This window comes from Trichoderma virens (assembly GCF_000170995.1).
Source record: "Trichoderma virens Gv29-8 chromosome Unknown TRIVIscaffold_6, whole genome shotgun sequence".
NCBI classification, from domain to species: domain Eukaryota; kingdom Fungi; phylum Ascomycota; class Sordariomycetes; order Hypocreales; family Hypocreaceae; genus Trichoderma; species Trichoderma virens.
Genome location: NW_014013743.1, coordinates 2138033 through 2157051, shown reverse-complemented (window position 1 = coordinate 2157051; position 19019 = coordinate 2138033). Strand labels below are relative to the sequence as shown.

At 48.8% G+C, this 19019-nt stretch overlaps 7 protein-coding genes across 7 annotated transcripts; 3 read left to right on the top strand and 4 right to left on the bottom strand.

The window, feature by feature from the left end:
* Positions 1 to 1979: 1979 nt before the first annotated feature.
* TRIVIDRAFT_201037 (uncharacterized protein) lies at positions 1980 to 3862 on the top strand (the record flags this gene model as incomplete). The annotated part of the gene is made up of 2 exons (XM_014101492.1): positions 1980 to 2142; positions 2199 to 3862. The coding sequence occupies 2 exons, from the start codon at positions 1980 to 1982 to the stop codon at positions 3860 to 3862; spliced, it is 1827 nt and encodes a 608-aa protein (XP_013956967.1).
* Positions 3863 to 5094: 1232 nt separating this feature from the next.
* Positions 5095 to 5880, bottom strand: TRIVIDRAFT_53962 (uncharacterized protein; the record flags this gene model as incomplete). The annotated part of the gene is made up of 1 exon (XM_014101491.1): positions 5095 to 5880. One exon carries the CDS (start codon positions 5878 to 5880, stop codon positions 5095 to 5097), a length of 786 nt encoding a protein of 261 aa, XP_013956966.1.
* Positions 5881 to 6549: 669 nt separating this feature from the next.
* On the bottom strand, positions 6550 to 7589 carry TRIVIDRAFT_53963 (uncharacterized protein; the record flags this gene model as incomplete). Its single annotated transcript, XM_014101490.1, has 2 exons — positions 6550 to 7460; positions 7526 to 7589. The coding sequence occupies 2 exons, from the start codon at positions 7587 to 7589 to the stop codon at positions 6550 to 6552; spliced, it is 975 nt and encodes a 324-aa protein (XP_013956965.1).
* Positions 7590 to 8116: 527 nt separating this feature from the next.
* On the bottom strand, positions 8117 to 10520 carry TRIVIDRAFT_29280 (uncharacterized protein; the record flags this gene model as incomplete). Its single annotated transcript, XM_014101489.1, has 4 exons — positions 8117 to 8502; positions 8564 to 9800; positions 9866 to 10264; positions 10341 to 10520. 4 exons carry the CDS (start codon positions 10518 to 10520, stop codon positions 8117 to 8119), a joined length of 2202 nt encoding a protein of 733 aa, XP_013956964.1.
* Positions 10521 to 11102: 582 nt separating this feature from the next.
* Positions 11103 to 12593, top strand: TRIVIDRAFT_53964 (uncharacterized protein; the record flags this gene model as incomplete). The annotated part of the gene is made up of 4 exons (XM_014101488.1): positions 11103 to 11302; positions 11368 to 11509; positions 11576 to 12337; positions 12396 to 12593. 4 exons carry the CDS (start codon positions 11103 to 11105, stop codon positions 12591 to 12593), a joined length of 1302 nt encoding a protein of 433 aa, XP_013956963.1.
* A 716-nt stretch (positions 12594 to 13309) lies between these two features.
* On the top strand, positions 13310 to 14574 carry TRIVIDRAFT_29345 (uncharacterized protein; the record flags this gene model as incomplete). The annotated part of the gene is made up of 3 exons (XM_014101487.1): positions 13310 to 13644; positions 13695 to 13998; positions 14047 to 14574. The coding sequence occupies 3 exons, from the start codon at positions 13310 to 13312 to the stop codon at positions 14572 to 14574; spliced, it is 1167 nt and encodes a 388-aa protein (XP_013956962.1).
* Positions 14575 to 14746: 172 nt separating this feature from the next.
* On the bottom strand, positions 14747 to 18040 carry TRIVIDRAFT_230669 (uncharacterized protein; the record flags this gene model as incomplete). Its single annotated transcript, XM_014101486.1, has 2 exons — positions 14747 to 14787; positions 14854 to 18040. 2 exons carry the CDS (start codon positions 18038 to 18040, stop codon positions 14747 to 14749), a joined length of 3228 nt encoding a protein of 1075 aa, XP_013956961.1.
* Positions 18041 to 19019: the final 979 nt, after the last annotated feature.

Genomic DNA, 19019 nt, shown 5'->3' with positions numbered 1-19019 from the left:
TCAAAGTTGGTGATGATTGGGAGCGGAAAAGATCATGATCAAGCCAAATCACCTCGATGAAAACACCAAAAGCGAACTCTCGGGATTCAGATTGGTGATGATGGCATCAAAAAGCTGGATGCAAACGCAGAACCAGCAGATGAAAACACCAAGAATCGGGTGAACCAGGTCAAAGTTGGTGATGATTGGGAGCGAAAAAGATCGCGATCAAGCCAAATCGCCTTGATGAAAACACCAGAATCGAGTTGACAGGTCGAAAAATTGGCTTCAATGGAGAGAAAAGGTGGATGAAAACACCAAAGAATCGGTTGACAAGACCAGAGTTGGTGATACTTTGGCGAAATCTGGATGCAAAGAGATCCAAGATGAGGGCAAATCATCTTGATGAGGACTCCAAAATCAGGTTGACAGCTCGAAAACTTGGACTCAATGGCACGGAAAACGAGCTGAAAACACCAAGATAGAGGCTGACAAGGTCGAGTTGGTGATAATTTTGATCTGGAACAGAGTCAAAAATATCCAAGATGAGAATAAATCGCCTCGATGAGGACACCAAATTCGAGTTGACGAGGCCCAAGTCAGTCATGGTTCGGCCCAAATGGCATCTCATGTTGGAGATTTTGCGGGATGAAAACACCAAGAATGAGACTGACAAGGTCGAGTTGGTGATAATTTGATCCTGGACAGAGTTAAAAATATCCAAGATGAGAGCAAATCGCCTCGATGAGGACACCAAATTCGAGTTGACGAGGCCCAAGTCAGCCATGGTTTGGTCCGAATGGTATCTCACGTTGGGAATTTCGCGGGATGAAAACACCAAAAACTTGGACCAAAACATCACGAATCCAGGGTTGAGCATCCAAGTTGGCGATAATTGAGCTCAAAAAACATCATGATCAAGCGAAATGACCCTGATGAGGCGACCAAAATCGGTCTGACAAGGTCCAACTTGGTCATGGCGAACCCAAATCGCGACCAGAATATGGCAGCGCCAGAGGGTTACAACACCAGATTCTCGATCTGAGGCGCCAAACTTGGTGACATTGGTGATAATTTCCTCGCATCTTGAACTCGCAATGGTCAATTTCCGGCTTGATGAAACTGCAATTCTCCTGGTTCTAGGCGCTGGACTGTCCCAAGTTTGGGAGCTGCAACTCCTTACAAGAATCGAGCACCGCGGTATAGGAAACTGTGTCCCCGGTAGTAGCAACTCTTGTACCGTATAACTGCATAAAAATCCTCAGTACAAGCATCGTGCGCCCCTCTTGAAGAATCTCGACTTGGGCGTTTGGGATTACAAGTTGGAGTGATTTGAGACGGGAAGAGCCACCGCAGGCTTCATAGCTGTCATTATCGTGATGATTTTGCGTCATTAATGGAGTGCATGATATAAATGCATGCGTGATGGCTTTTCTTGAGCGCATGTGGGTGTGCATGTTCGAGACTGATGCCGGAAGTTGGAGATGTAGGAGGCAGGTTGTCATGAAGAATCGAGAAATCGGGGGATACGCTTTATATATATAAGGGTAGCTTGAATCAAGTGGCTTGGATCAAGTGAAATGAAGAAAAAGTGATTCAAAGGAACTGAATAAAAACATCTGATTGATGCCATTCAACTTGCATATTGCAGCTGCTGGATGAATACGGATCCTTCGAGCTGCTGCGGGGCTGGTGAGATTCGACAAAAAGAACAATGCAGCAGCACCCACCAGCCCTCTCTCATTCAGAGACGAATTTGCACGTTTTGTGGTTTCAGATTAACAATAGGACCGCTCAATAATTACCTCATCTCACGAAGCGGAGCGATGATATCATCCTTGAATCAGGTGTGCGCACTCTGCAGAGCATTCTTTGAGCATGCGGCCCATCTCCTCACTTCCGAGTCAGAAGATGGCAACATATCAGATGATGTTGCAATAAAACTCACAGAGGAGCAGCACTCGTTGCTAGTCTCGAACAACAAAGGGAAATCGTGCCACATGTGCTCACTGATAGCTCACGTCTTTCCTCACATCTTGGATGCATATGATCCCCGTAGCCCTGTCCAATGGGTCATGTGGGGAGATAAAGACGATCAACTGCTTGATCTCGGCTTTCAAATTCGCAAACACGACTTCATTCAAGATCTAAGGATTCAGACCAGTATGGCTTCCATTTATCCAATGACGACACAAAGTTGGAGGACTAACCCGCCTCAGGTGCCAAAGCAGCAGTGAGCCTGCATGATACTCCAAGCACCTGGTCTTTCGAAGCTCTACAGACAACTCAAGCTTGGATGAAGAATTGCACATCAACCACAACCACCCACAGGCAGTGCGCCAGGCCTCCGATGAAGAAACAGCTGCCGCTACGACTGGTAGATGTGATGCCTGATCAGCCGCCTCACACCTACTCTAGTAATGGAATGACACGAAAAGAGTTCCAGGCCTTGGATATAGATGCAGCATTACCAGTACGAATCGTGTCTACCAAATCTCTTCCTCTAGATGTGCATTACATGACACTGAGTCACCGATGGGGAAATTCGCCAAGCATTATACTCAATTCGAAGACGGCTCCGACTCTTTTAAGTGGCAATATCCCATTGGAGCTGCTCGGGTCATCCAATGCAAAGTTGTTCAGGCACGCAATGTATGTCACCAAGTGTCTCGGAATTCGCTATCTCTGGATAGATTCGATGTGCATCATGCAAGATGACGATTCCGAGAAAGCAAAAGAGATTGCCTTAATGGGGGAAATTTACTACAACTCTTCGCTCAACATATCTGCTACCGATTCCACGAGCGGAGCTGACGGGCTCATCTTCCAAAGAGATGTCTTGAAGACTACTCCCTGCCAAATCACTCTGCAACTTCCTGGATCCGATGAAGCGCTTGACCTGGTTGCCTTCCACAATAAAGTATTGGTGGAATCCGATGAAGGTGAGCTGAACAGGCGAGGATGGGTCATGCAAGAGCGGATATTGTCACCCCGCGTACTTCACTTCACTAGACATCAGGTATTCTGGGAATGCAACTCTCTCTTGGCGTCGGATATCCGACCGGTGGGAGAGCCTATAGATCCGGCCTCCTCTGGTGATATGAGAGGAGTCTTGAGTGCCTCTTACCCAGCAGAATTACCAGATGATACGATGAAGGCAGTTTGGTATGACGTCGTGCGCCAATACTCTGCCACATCTTTGAGCTTCCCCGCAGATCGGTTACTCGCAGTGTCGGCCCTTGCTGAGAGATTCTCGATTGTCGGTTTGCAGCCGCCAGATGAATATGTCGCTGGTATATGGACGGCGCATCTTCCACTGGCTCTAGTTTGGCGCAGGATTCCCCAGACAGAGACTGTATCTATACCGCAGCAGAATATTAGTCAGGAGCGAATAGCACCAACATGGTCATGGGCTTCTTTGACATGTGCCATCGAGTCAGCCGAGATGAGCAACCTGCACCCAAATATAGTGGTAGAGCTGAGTGATGTTGAACGAAGATCTGCTAATTTGTTTGATGGAGTCACTAGCTGTCGGCTACGTGTTCGAGGCAGGATATGCAAAGTTGAGCAGGGCGCTGAAGTTGTTGGCCTTGAAATGGATTGGGATAAGTCCGAGGCAGACGAGAGAGGCGGTGCTCCCAGTCTATTCTTGCTATACGTTGCGCATCGCCCCTCTGGGAGTCAGAGAGATATAAGAGGCCTGATGCTTCAGAGGACGGCCGAGAGAGGCCAGTATATTCGTGTGGGAGCATTCTCAACGAGCAACTTTGACATTGAAGGAACGTATGTAGCAGAGGCATTCACGGGAAGCATATATAACCTCGAGGAGGGTGATTTCCTGGAGTTTGACAAGAGTCAAGGATACAGTATCGAGATAATATAGAAACGTCTGAGCCACTATCAGCTTTCTAGTCTAATACAGTTCGGGAATTCTGATTTACTATCGCTATTTCCACATGGAGGAGCGGGTACTGTGGATCGTTAGCAAGAGTCTCGCTTAAGATTATACACACACTCTGGTTCGTGTAATACCCAATAGGGCAGTAGATGGCTTGTTTTTGGTGTCTCAGTCAACGTAAGCAACAGGGTATAGCTTACCACATCACCTTACCACATCACCAGTAGTCGCAAGTCTCGTTAAACTCGCTTAGAGCCAACTATCTTGGTAGGATGGGGACCTTAATCACGTCGTATCCCACACGGAACAACAAGAGAAAAGCGCGTCTATTGGTCTCTACAAGATGTGCCAGATGCGTCATACGTATTACTACTCTAACGTACGTTGAAGAAGAGCCTGGTCTTCACAAGATTCATTCAAGGCACTCTTGCTTGCATGCAAGATGCTTCTCATTCAGGGAATTGTCTTTGCTCATTTACCGAGGATGAATAGTTACAAATCCTGAGTAATGGATGTAAGTACACAGAAATAAGCACTTGTCTAGCGGGGAGCCCCGTCGTTCCAGGAGACCCCTGAAGACCTCGTCTGCTATCGCAACAAAAGTGACAAATCGCTAGTATCTCAACTGATGGAGCCTGTTCATGAATCGATAGTCTGGACTTGCCATGCTGATCAGCAGGGAGTTGCTAATTTCCCCGTTGAATTGCAGAATTTTCAGTTGTGGTATGGGCTGTATCGACGTAGTTGTTGATGCTCCTCCGTTGTGGACAACTCCATGTTGGCCATCCTCTGTGGTTACAATCTTTCAGCAAGGCGTTGTACAAACGAACGTTCATTAGGAAGGACGTTCAACGCCTTGAAGACTCAAATATACCCGCAACTTCTAGTAATTGCTGAACTGTTACCTGAAACTAACGGCGCAGTTAATGAAGTCTGTGCTTCCCTTCTCAACTTCCTTTCACGGATCACCTTGGGCCAGTTCGGTTCGTATGGCATGACAAATCTTCTTGTGAACGGACCGGATATACGGTATAGGTGCAGCACTACGCAGTAGTTAATCACAAACTCAGAGGCCGTTCCGAAGGCAAACAAAAGCGCCGACGCAATACAAGGGGCTAAAGTGGTCTCGCATAAAAGTAGCAACGAATACAAATAAGAGGCCGTGGCTCATCTGGTATCTTAAACTACATACACTTCTATTCTCGACATGTCCATTTCTAAATCTTGGCTGCTGCGATAATCGGTCCTCCAAGACCACCCTCCGTGATGATGATCGCCGCACCCTGATCAGGTGCCAAGGCACTTCTCGGCGTGGGCAGAAACCAAGTTCCATTCCCTCCAACCCAGTCACCAATCTTCGTTACAGAGGTAACGACGTTGCGGTGGTTAATCTTCTTGCCTTTGTTGACTCCCTTGCCAACCTTGACGGTCTGGTCCGTGTTGGCATAAACAACGAGGGAGACTTCGTGGGGAGGTGCCTCTTGCTTGTCGGTGTCGACACGGACTTCGGTATCGTTTGCATCCACGTAAATGTGCCAGTCACGAGCCTTTTGGATGTCTCTGCCTTGTTGGATGATTTGCTGGATCTCTTCCTTGGTTCGGCCACTGCCGTCAGCGACGCCATTGACAACAACCTGAGGGGTGAACAGGCTCGTGCGAGCCCACCGCTTGGCATAGGCCCGCTGTCGGGCGTCGTTGGTGAGGCTCGAAAAGGTGTCTTTCCATCCTGTGTGGTCAAAGAGGGTAACGGGATAGGTCAGGAGAAGCACATTAGGGTCTGCAGTAGCGGCGTGGATGCCGGGCAGAGCTGGAGGGCATGACTGGCATGACTGCGACTGGAAAAGCTCCGCTACAGCAAGAGGCTCAAAGCTGATGAAGCAGGCATCCGTATGCACATGGTCGGGATGCTCGCCAACAGGGTTTCCTTCGGCGTCTAGGTTCACGGCACAGACCAGCGGGGGCTGCTTCTTGCGTCGGAAGAGCTTGCGGAGAATAGAAGCCATTGCTGAGTTGAAAGAGTTGCTGTTGTGTTGTGTGAGGGAAACAAAAGGATCAAGACGGCTGTGAACAGACAGTTGTTATTCAAGTTAGGTTCGTAAGACTGAATCAATGAAGCACAATGAGGTCAAGTTTTTCCGTTCAAGAGGGATCAGTTCCCCCTATTTATGCCTGTCGGCATTCTTGTTTGGTGCGACTCATAGGAACGTCCTGGTACTGTGCAAAACACATGCCAAATACTCAACTTCTGATTCCAGGCTATATCATGTTCGCCCAGTCTTCTGCGCCACAGGTCCCTAAATTTAGTCGGGAATAAGCAAAAAGATACACAGACCAGGGTGGGCGAACCTGGAATCCCACATGATAGGAGGCATAATTGGTTTCTGGTGATCGCGGGTAATATATGCAAGCCCGTGGGGCCTGGTTCAGCTGTAAGCGCTTGGTGTTCATGGGTTTGGAATCATGCACACTCTCTTGTTGGGTGGAGCCCATGACGCTGGACCGAACAGTTTCTCATTTGCACTAACAGAATAGAGCATTCACTCTATTCGGGATGCAGGAGTGCCTTGTTTGTATGCTTGCTGCCTCCCCACAAGGCTGAAACCTCATCCTTCTGGGAATCTTGGACGAAAGAAGATGTGTAATCAACACATAATATGCGACAGCTCAGAATCCTATTCGTGAGCTCCCCAAATGGCCTCTTCATGTAGCCAGTCAACAACTTCATCATCACCAAGAGCACTATTGCTGGTAACAAGCCCCTTGGCGGGATCTAGATCCGGGCCTGCATCGTTGTAAATCTTTACTCTCCTAGTATTGCCTGCGCCAACTTCCAGGATCGTTCCCCCAAAGTTGACGTTTTCTTCAACGCATCGCAGCATTGCTTGAGCCACTTCTTGCGGAGTGACCCACGCGTCTTGGGCAACGTCAACATTCATCAGCTTTTCCGGATGCTCCGTCCAAAGAGGAGTTCGCACGACACCAGGGGCGACGCCGTTCACGCGCACGCCAAATCGAGGTTCTAGTTGTGCGAGACAGCGGATGAAGCCTGAAAGACCAAACTTTGATGCGCCGTATAGCGGCGCTCTAAACACGGGAATCTGGGCAGCAACTGAAGAGATGTGAACAACCCTCTTCGGGTTACCGACGGACACCTTGGGGGGAGCACTCTTGAATTTGGAACCTTCGGCCGGCGGGCGAGGATACAGCCAATGCGATATTGCCATCTGAGTTACACGAATGGGATGCGTCAGATTGACGTCAAGCAGCGCGTAGTGATCTTTGTCGAGCGCATCCCTACTTTCGCTGGACCCAGGTGGATGCCAGAAATTGGACCAGTGAGGCTCATATACTCCGGCTCCAGGACAAACAATGTCGAAATCACCATAAGTTTCAAGGGCAAAGTTAAACATTTTAGTGAGGTCGGACCATGAGGTTACGTCTGTCCGGATATAGGAAGCCTGGTTTCTTTCGTCGCTCTGGTACTTGGAAATGACATCTTTTGCCTCTGGCCGCAGCTCCAGATCCGCAAAGACGACGTTGCAATCCCGGGAGAGAAGAAGTTCCGCGAAAGCAAGATTGATACCTAACACGAATTGCATGTAAGTCAAAGAGATTATTCAGTTGTTTAGACACCAGTGCGAAACAGACCAGAGCCGGCGCCAGTTATGATGGCGGTTTTTCCAGAGACGGAAAAAGGCTGGATTAACGCCATTGATACGGTTTCGAATGCAATGCACAGATATCGCAGGTAACTCTCGATCGTGTTGTGATGAAGATGATATAGAAAACAAGAGGAGTATCGTTCGAATTCATTCATACATTATAGACATAAGAGTGCGGAGAAGCAGCATGTGGAACCCAATGAGGTGGATTTCACACCCCCAATAGTAAACGTGCCCGCTGCAGTCGAACGATATTATACGTGCGGATAAACAAGAGAGCTGCAGCATGCAGCAGCGAGCTCCGATATCGTAATCTTGAATCTCCATTCTGGGTACCTAGGTATAACGACATCGGCTTGTGATTTAGCAGTTTGGGAATCCGGGCAGTGGAAATCCCGATTCCCACACGTCCAACTCGACTGCGAGATCGAAAGGATCACTTCCGACCTATCGGAATATTAGCGCCTGCAGCTATGTTGCTAGGATTACAACTTACATCGGGGTAGCTGCTGTCGAGCCACACTGACGTGGGAAGAGCGCTTCCATCTGGAGGAGGTGGTGGGCCGGTAGCGGAAGCCTATGTTAGACACGGACATAAGTTTGGGTTGTTGATCAAGAACGGCGTGCAAGAAAAAGAAGTGTATTGAAAGGTGGCCAATGTGGAACTTACGGCTGTTTGATTGACAATGTCTTGGGTGATTGCTTGCTGTTGAGCGAGATCAGAGGGCTGGCGCATCCATACATTCTTGTAGTACAAGTCCAGAAATCTGCGTGCGCAAGATGACTTGGCATTTTGTCGAGATTCCTTCCCCATATGTATCTTGATGAGCATGATGGCTGTGCACATGATGAAAAATGTCCAGGGATCAGAGAAGCGCAGGTATTTGTCTTCGATGATAGGGAGGCATTGCTCCAGTAAGTCGACCGTCGACGGTGCATTAACCATGATGATGCTATTAGAGCCTATCCGAAAATGAGCATGGCATTTGGAAAGAAAGGGCTCGAGGGGATGGGAAAGACTGACCTTCTGGTTGCAATAGAGTAAGACGAGTTATATGCAGTGAAGCAAGCGCAAGATCTTCGCGCAGCTGCGCCAAACTCTGAACACCTAAGCCCATAAGCTGAATACTCGAAACTAGAATCTCTCGTGATGTTTGGTAGCAAATGTTCTCCGAAAGAGGATAGCTGCCGCCTTCTCTATCGATGTATGGTCGGTGGATGGTTAGTAGACATTCCTTGAGCTGAAACTCTAGCATTGAGTACGACAAGAGGAGTCTTGCATCGCTTTTTCTGTCGTTTCTGCTGCTGTTCCAAGGAGGGAGGTCATTGATCGCTTTTGTGATTTCGTGAGTGTATCGCAAAACGTCGTCGTAGGCCAGAGCCCTAAAGAATCCGGATCCAAATAACCGTCGTGATATCTCGAGGCGTAGCTCCCAACTGCGGAAGCTATGGAACTGGTAAGAGGACGTCGTATAGTAATTGGAGGGTCTTGAAATAGGGGCCTGCTTGGTTGTATCGTCAAAGTCTTCGTCGGCAAGATTGGTAGGCGCTGAGACATTGGAATCGATGGTGTGAAGAAGGGTGGGTAGGCCGCATTCAAACGAGTTCTGGAGCTCCAACTCGCGAATGGTGTACCATATCCGCTTCTTCATCTCCCTTATGAAAAAGGCATCTGTTATGGAAGGATTGCGATTCAAACCATCCATGATGGCATCTTGAACTAAAGAGCCGGTGTCTTTCCAGAATCTCTTCTTGCCAACTATGTTCATCCGTTTGGCCATGTACATCAGGCAGGCGACTTGGTAGTGCACGAGTTTGCGGTGTTTTGTGCTTTGCAGTCTTAGCCAGTCGTCAATTGCAAAAATCCACTGCTCAGCCATATTCCGGTAGGCGGCAGGGACTGGTGTAGAACCAACAAGGTGGGCAGAGGCACAAATCGACACTGTAATCATGGACAGTATCATCGCTGCCATTGTAGGATATCGTGTCTTGCCAGGGGTCCAAAAGTTAATATACTCCCTATTGAATGTGGGAACATGGACGACACGATGGAGCTGCTCGAAATGATCAAGGTATATGGCGATTAGCACATCAGTGTCACCTTTCGGTGGCAAAAGACTTTCTAGCAGTGGCTGCTCTTGGCCTGCCATCTTCATTTTCCAGCCGTCATCTTTGCCGGCTTTATTCTTCTTGATGTAGATCCCGTAAGGCTTAAGCCATTGATCAGCTATTTCCTTGATGAATGGAAACAGCTGCGGAATCTATTTGCATCGGATTAGTAGTGGTCAGTATTTCTGTTCCGATGGAACCAGGCCTGGAATTTTACCTCTGAAAAGAATCGCAAGAGAGTATGTCGCCTGTAGTATCCCCGTGGGGATTTCTCTCTTGGATCCGGCGGGCCATCGTTGGTGTTGATGGAATTCCGACTGATTGTAATGATGTCCTTGACATCCACTCCACTTCTTTTTGGAATCTCATCGCCATCGACGTCTTCTGTAAAGAGATCTCTACCTTGCTGAGTCGTGGGCTTTGAGAGCAGCTCCCTCAACTGAAAAATCTCAGTTCGAAGATTCTGAAGCTCGGCTTGGTCGGATTTGATCTGCTCCAGCTGAGCGCTTTGATTGATTGGTAGCAACAGAGGCCTCGGGGTAGTTTCGAATTCGCACTGGTCTGCTCTTCCCGTCCTGACGCAACGGCGGCAGGGTCGGCCTCTATCACAGGAGAGCTAATGTTGAGTGTTTTGGTCAGAAAATGAAATCCAAGGGATTGTCGCCTGAGAAGACGAATTTTCTTCGCATTACCTTTTTCCTTCTGCACTCGCCGCAGCTCAGCTGAAGACGCTTCTTCCTTGTGCGAACTTCCTGAGGCTCGGCATTGAGAATGGAGCCTACAGCTGGAGCTTGCAAGTTGACTGTGCTTTTCTCACTGCCGACTTCGGCTATTGTCGGAGCCGGACACACCCGTTCCGGATCGTCTGTCATCTTGGCAGGTGCAGAATCTGTACTGGATTTCAAATTCTGTCTTGATCTACATATCAAGGTTGCAGAGAGCCGTCCAGGATTCCAAGGAGATATTCTATAGATTCCCGGCGGGTTATGATTGGGTGGCTTGCGAAATGACCGACCATCTCCGTCATCAGCTCTTCTCCACCTTCTCCAGTTGTGGGCCAATTCTTGCTTTTTCCTCCGAGGCTATTCCCAGAAGAGACGTGATGTTATCAATCAAGCTTCAATTCGCCTTACACCGAGAACGCCGCCAGCCTGGAGTTATTTCGTAAATCGAGCACAGGCTATTACGATCAGATAAGAATGGAATTTATGTTGACGTTTTATGTTGACTCGAAGCACCACGTTTGTGGGATCGTCGGCGATTCGGAGATGCCGCTGCTCCATGATACCCGTGCCATGATAGCCGTGGTTAACCATATTTAAGCTCATGCACCCTTAACTTCTGGGTATAAATTAAATTCAAGCAGATCTGCGATCGGCTATCTTGTGTAGTGTGGTATCCCTCCTGTGACCAAGGACTCTAAATCTTAGTGCCCAGTCCTTTCATTTGCTACCATGTCTTCGGGTAGCACCACCGAGATCGAGTCGGCAATCTTCTTAGGGGGTGAGGAAGCTGTTGAGGAAGCTGTTGAGAGTCCCATTGAGGCGAAGGCCCATTCGCATGAATTTGCAGAAGGAGGCCTACGGGCATGGTTGGTTGTTTTGGGATGTTGGTGCATATTGTTTGTATCCTTTGGCTATGTTAATTCCTTTGGGTTGGTACTCGGCGATCCAGTATTGAGCAGGATGAAAGCTAACACAAACCGCCTCCCTATGATAGAGTCTACGAAACATACTATCTCAAGACATTCTTATCCGGCAATTCTCCATCTGATGTAGCATGGATCGGTGCTATTCAGTCCTTTGCCCAGTTCTCGGCAGCTTTGGTCGCTGGTCCGCTCGCAGACCGCTATGGAGCAATGGTACGATGAATATTTCTCCCAACTATGGCATCTACCTGGCTATTACTGATACTTATGATCGCCTAGGTTATTATTTGGCCATTCTCTCTTCTACTCGTCGTCGCCATGATGCTCACGAGCCTTTGTACCGAGCTCTACCAATTCATTCTTTGTCAGGGAGTCTTCATTGGCATCTCGTCTGGCCTGATATTCACTCCGGCTATTTCAATTGTTGGGCATTATTTCTTCAAGAGACGACCGATAGCTATGGCATTTGCCACCACTGGTTCTCCCCTTGGGGGAATCATCTATCCAGTAATCATGACAAACCTCCTCCAAGACAATAGCGTCGGGTTTGCCTGGGGTCAGCGTATCTGTGGCTTCCTGACTCTATTCTTGCTAGCAATTGCGGCCGTTACTATTCGACCAACATCGCTAAAAAGAAAGGGCGCATTCATTTTGCTAGAGGCGTTCAAGATCCCCGCATTCTCTCTCCAAGTGGCAGCCTTGTTCATGGCCATTTTGGGACTTTGGACGCCGTACTTCTACCTAGCTGACTACGGTTCAGTACATGGAATGGCTCCAGGCCTTGCATCCTATCTATTTGCCTTGATCAATGCAGGATCATTTTTGGGCCGAGTGTTTGCCGGTGCCGTTGCTAAGCATCTCGGTCAATTTAATGTCATCACTGTAGCCTGTTACGCCTCTGGAATACTCATGTTTTGCTGGTTGAAGATCACCTCGTCAGCAGGACTTATTGTTCTATCTATTTTATTCGGCGCGACAAGTGGCATCATTATCGCTCTCATGTTTACCACCATTGCGCACACAGCAGATCACCCTAGCAAAGTAAGCCCCTGTGTTGTTTTCACCATACCCAAGGCCACACAGTCTAACACATTGATAGATTGGAACCTATCTAGGAATGTCTACATTTCTCATTGGATTTGGAGCCTTGGGTGGAACTCCAATCACCGGAGCCCTGATCGACACATATGGCGGCTACTCTCAAGGCATCATCTTTAGTGGCGCTGTCCTTATGGCGGGAGCGGTGCTCTTTACTGGCGCCCGCTTTGCTTATTCAAAAGACAAGCTTGTTGTATGATTTGGGAAACTCGAACTGCTTAAATAAAAACGAACCCTGTCGAGTTCTTACTCTGTACGTTGACGCTTTAGCCCCTGTTCTAGATGGCTTGATGCTGACGATTGATTCAGATCCTAGAAGAGACCACCTACCTACTCTACTGGCTTCACCTTGCCTAGCCTCCCTTACGGCATTTCCACATGAATAACATATAAAGCAATACTCGGATCTCAGAATTTTAGATGTCAGCCTCACAGCAGCGAGCAAATAGCCGCCGGCCCCCATCTCGGCCATAGGCGCTGGGTTCCATTGGCAGCGGGGCCGCGCCAAATTGACCAGCGATATCACCACATCAAACCCCAATAACACCCTGGAAAACATTAGACTTGTTTTGTCGCGCTTAATAGACGTTTGCCGATAGAATACAAGGAAAAGTATGGTCAAAATAGTACTATCTGTTGGTTCCATGATCTCTCTACATACATTAGCCTCTCACCACCCGCCAGCTGAAACAACCAAATCACTAATACGAAGCAACAAATGGCGGTAATGATGCTTTATTTTTGTTTACCTAGCTTGGAAATATGAGGCTCTAGAATTATATATATATCTATAGAAATAGTCCTCCAATATTAAGTCTCAACTCATGATCTCTGCAACAATTTATCACTATTCGTCTTATTCTCATCATTGCCAAGTCATAATATTTTGTCAATTGAATCCATCCGACCTCCCAGATGCAGCAACACCCAAGTCAAAGAACTACATTTCGGGTCCGAAGAGTGCCTCTGGACTGGAGCGTTATTCGTCTGCGATCTTGTCTGGAACAACATGATCCTTCTTCTTGCCCAGTCATAAAGTCATTTGTCCCCGAAGTCGATCGTCGATCATTTACCGCTACAGTGGTATATAAGAGCCGTCCATTGGTAACCCAACACCCAAAGCCATGGGACTTATCACTAGAGGGGCCGCATGGAAATCCATCCTCCAATAGCGGATATCTAGCAATTGACGATGACTTGCTTGGCATCACTTCTTTATATTTACCAGAGGCAAAGAATTACAAAGTAGAGTATGTTTATACCGTTCGGCTGAATCATGATTCATCACTGAATCAAGCAGTATCATTGCCCTTGGCAACATCAGCGGACGTCCATTGGAATCATTTGAGGATGTGGCAAGTAATCATGTATGGCTACGAGACATTCTACCAGCTCAGTTTGTCGACGCGGAAAGCCGGCAGCCCATGGTGCGAGTCATGATATATGGCTACCAGTCTGTGCTGGACGGAAAATATGGACGGGTGACTCTCGAAGCCTTGGGGACAGCTTTTGTCAAAGTCCTCACGGCGCTGGGCAATTCCTCCCAGATCAAACCAACAATACTCATTGGCCATGGCGTTGGAGGTCTAGTCATAAAACAGGTAGTTAACCCCCATGAAACTGACATATATCGTGGCTAAAGGAAGAGCTAGGCTTTGATAACTTTGTCCAAATTACGAGGAGAGACTGAGATGAACATTTTCCGCGCAATTCGCGGAGTGGTCTTCTTCGGCGTACCTCACGATGGAATGGATATAACATCACTCCAGCTTACTGCTGGACACCCCAATCAGCAAGTAATAGACTCCCTTCGCCAGGGAGGATCCGAACTTCTCAATCAAATGCACGCCGAATTCATCCAAGCATTTTCTCAAAAGCCAGAAACCGAGATATTCAGCTTTTACGAGACGCTGGAGTCTGAGATCACACCACCAATAGGTGACAGCACCCTCCAATACCAAGAACAGCATGATAATTCGCACAAGAACACAAAATCACATGCTGGAGTTGTTGTGACGAGGGCCTCGGCAACTCATTGTCGCCCAGAGACAGGTAATGTCCAGCAGACGTGCGCGATCCCTCGAAGTAACGCAGATTTAGCAAGGTTCGAGCCGCATGATCCCGATTATGATGCTGTTAGAAACGTATTATTCGGAATAACCCAACGAGCAGTGAACTGATGAAGTGATGATGAGATTCCATTTCTATGTATACGCAGATATTATTGGCACTTTGTATATTTCACACTAATGTCATATCATGATTACTTCTTTAGAGAGAAGGAAATGTAGGTATATAATGATCGCATGCGTGTTACAAACAAAAGAGAAGCGTCTATTTCCATAAATCCAATTAACTGGGCTCTCGTCCACCCAAGTGAATACCAAAAGCGCCTTTTACGTTTTGTCAGAGTCGGGCAACTATGACGCGGAATCATCAGAGAAAGCATGTACACTAACTTGAGACTCCAACTCTCAACTTGTTCAGAGCATCTTCATACTTTGCCGGACTGTGATCCGTCAACATGCTCGTCCCAAACCGCAGCTCTCCAAACCGACCCTCCACATCCTTGACATATTTCAGCACAATCCTCTGCGCAGGCCGCCCGATATGCTCCTCGTCCAAGAGTAGGAACGCATCCCTCCTAAGCACTCGCTGCGTCTCAAGGGTAAACACCTCGCCCGGTGGAAGAAGCTTCTTCCCCTTCATGTTCGTCCTCATGTTTTCCAGTGCGGGAAGCATCCACCTCTCCTCGTCGCTGACGCCGCCGCTACTGGCAACTTTGCTCGCGCTGCGATAAGAGTACCATCTCTCTGAGACATTGTCTTGGAGGGTATTCCAGATTCGCTGACGAATTTCGGACTTGGTATTGTTCTCGTCATGCTTGAACGCCAAAGAGACTCCTTGGAAGTCGTGCAGCAAACCCAATGACAGATGAGGTACCAAGTCATTGCCATGTACGACCGTGGTTATGAGGCCCCGGGTGATTTTGCGAAGAGACGATGACATGACGGCGGGAGGGCCATACGCATATACATGTATGCGGCGGCCGGATGGAGGCCGGATGTCGCTCAGCTTCACATTGACAAGAGCTTCGTTTGGCGGAGGTCTGAGTGTATACGGTTCAGCAGAAGTGACAAAGCCAGGACCAATTGGATTAGGCTCAGAAAGCATGATTCCCAGCAAAGATGTGACGCCAGCTCCCAGTGAATGCCCGCATAGGACAAGTCCATAATCGGGGAACTCGCGTAGGGCCTCTTTGAGCGTCAACAGAACGCGACCGTCGCCACCGTACAGCAGTCTCCTGGCGGAAGCATGGATGCCCTTGTGCACTCTGTAGCCTTTGCCCCTCCATACGAGCCTATCATAGTCGCAGGTTAGATCAGCCAGGACGTCTTCGAATCCTAATGTCCCTCTACAAGCAAGGACGACTGCCTTGGCTGCGTGGTCGAGCGAGATGTAATGGACCAAAGGGACACCAGAACCGGTGGCACCAGTGGCATCGCTGCCTCCGTTGGGATCAACAAATGAAGCAAGAAGAATATTGTCAGATTGTGATTCCGTGTGATGAGCGAAATGCCGTACATCATGGTGTACTCCGTCCCAGACGCCAAGCTTTGGTGTCTCGTTCGTCACGCCAGTAAGTCTGAGGAAGTTTGAACCATAACACGCAGATGAGAATCGCATATATCGAGTAATGTTGGGGAGGAGGTGGCCCTCGGGAAAGGTTCCATCAACGAAGCCTTCTTGTCGAAGAGCATGAAGAGCGTCAGCTGTATTATAAGCACTCTTTTGGTAATACGAGGACAACAACAAGGATGACTGTGAGTCGTTGGTGCCCACGCTATAGATGCTGGTGGCATACGACCGATTTCGTCGATGGCCTGGTGGTGCAAGGTAGACGCTGTGATGTTCAGTGGGTGATCTTGGTACTAAATCGCTGGTTGGGGATCCCGCCCGCAATTCTTTCGCCGCATCTCTATGAGGAGGTTTGATGTGAAGCTTTGGTTTCTCCTGGACACTTATATAGTCCATCGGACCCGACTCCTTAGTCCAGATAGTTGAGATGGACGGGCCGCTCCCTCGAAGAACATGCCTCAAGCCTGTTCTTTTATCCGACGACCTGGATGATGCCGCCGCTTCTGACTTTCTTCCGGTCTGCGTCTTTCTATGTGAATCTTGCGATTTTGAGTTGTGGGCTGGTGTGCGTTGCTTCTTTTGGTTTGCCATGGCCTCCAAGTCCTCGAGATATATCGGCTCTCTTGAAGGGATTGCGGATCGAGAAGAAACAGCCTTGGCAGAGTCGGCATTATGTTTGCGAGAGCTCGATTTTGTTGGCTTTGAGAAATCATGCGATTGCGTTTTGTGGCGTCTTCTTGTCTCAGCCGATGAAGATGGTCTCGGTTGTAGCGCAAAAGTAGAAGAGGGCAGCATTGTGGGTGATGCGGGAGGGGATGGGCCTTCAGGGATGGTTATTGTAGGTGTTCCCGGAGCGAGAGTTTCGTCGCTGCTGCAACTTTGGTTGTCTGTTATTATTTCGATAGCCTCGTCTTTGGAGTCTTCCTCGCCGCGGAAAGATGACGTCCCCTTCTTGTTGCGGTGTATCTTGTACACCACTCGGTAGGATGCAGAAGAAGATTGATCTTGTTGATCAGATAATGAGTATGATACGTGACTCCCCGAGGTAAGAGATTTTGTTTCGACTATTTCTGCGCCCGGAGGCGTTGGCAGGGAAAGGAGCCGAGATCCATGAACGTCAACAGTAATTGTCTGGACCGAAGACACCGAATTGGAGACAGATACTGTTGTACCTGGAGTCAGAGAGGCTAAGATCTGGCTTTTGAGACGAGACACTACAGCTTCATCATCTTCCGCTCCAGTCCAGGGACTACTAGAAGGTGAGGATGGAACGTCGTCTTTGTCTTGGGTGCTGTAGCCTCCACGGATCTCGCTAAACACCTTTTCATCAACATCAACCCTGTCGCCATCTTCCAGGACAACAACATCCCAAATGACTTCTTCGTATGACTGTCTCCGGCGTTCTTCTTGAGCGGTCTTGCGGCATGCTCGTTGTAGATAGGCGAGCGTGCTGAGTGCAAGAGTCAGATCAATGACGCCAACCCGTTCTCCTTGGAGACCTGTAGCAGGATTTTCAAATTCACGTCGAATAAGGGTGACAATGCTGGCAACGGCTCGAGAAGAGTCTGTCGAGCCGAAAAGTTGGTCCAACGACGACAGAAGAAGCTGCGATCCCGCGGAAGCCGTGGAAATCGTTGTGCCTGTGAGTCGGAAGCTGACGGATGTCCAAAATACAGCCTGGGTGACAGCGTAATGTAGATTTTCAAGGCTGCGCTCTAGGACCGTCTCTGCATCTTGAACGGCTAGCTCGGTTCGTGATTGTTCGAGAGTATCTTTGGCAGCCCGGCTTATTACGCCTTCAATCAACCCCCGGGCCAGCTCAAGGCCACCCAGAGTAGTGAGTCTCGCAGCATCGAGACTTGCATTGCTAACCACCGACCCAATGCGTATAGCGAGCGACGTAGATCGAGCAGCAAGGCTGACGGCTTGAGCAACGGGCGACGGAAGAAGCGTCGGTCCTTGTTTGTGCTGAGCCTGCTTAGAGGCCGCGACAGCGTCTGTCGCCATTGTGGTTGCGATTGAGGAGGTGTGGCAGGCCAATTCAACTGGTTGGACAATGCAAATTGCGAGATGTCGACATGTCTAGATAGCACATCGCTTGGGACCGGTCATATTGGACGCTGCAGGGAGAATTATGCCGATTATTAGAGAGCAAAAATCATGTGCAGCCATCCATAACACGGCCAATATTGACTTCCAACTTGGTGCCCATCGAGTTTCACATGTGATTATGTCCGTTTAGGCCCCTTGGCCAGCCATATCAGCCACCAATGGGAGGATCCCACGTCCAATTCGACGCCCCATAGCCAGACTAGATCGAATCGACGGTTGCTATCCTATCAAGCAAGGGGCGACACGCCATAGATTGTGCGTTTTTTGCAGTGCTGTTCATGCATGACATGCTGGCCGAGGCAATTGGAATGGGTTGAAATGATGTGTCGAGGGGCCGGTTCCAGATACGGCAGCGTCGATACGGGGACCTGAAATGCAGAGCTGGATGGTGAAACATCAACACAATTTCGATGGATTCCAGTGCTGGACATGTAGTTGCATGGTGATGTAGATTTTGCTCAGGTCAGGTACTCGTCTAGTCTTGTACGGGCTATCATCCCTCGCTTAGCTGAAGCCGATAGTGTCTCGTAGCGACCCGTCTCAGCGCCCAGCGTCCACTGAGAATCAACCACAACAGCCAGCCGTGATGCCTAGCTGCGCTGAAACAGCCCTTCGGTAGACTCAGCTCAGCGCTTCGCTTCACTGTTAGCCCCTAAGCGAATTGGACCGCAACTGGAACCTCGAGTTTTGGTGAATTTGGTTCACTGGTTTGGTCGTCAGCACCGTCGACAATTTGGGGTCTACGCTATTACTGGAAAATCGAAATCATCTCCACTAGGTTGTCTATGTGCATGTCTTCTCACAGTTGAGCGTAATATTCAGAGGCAGATCCATGTCTGTCATCTCTTCCAAGTGGGCCGTTTCGCGCAGGCTC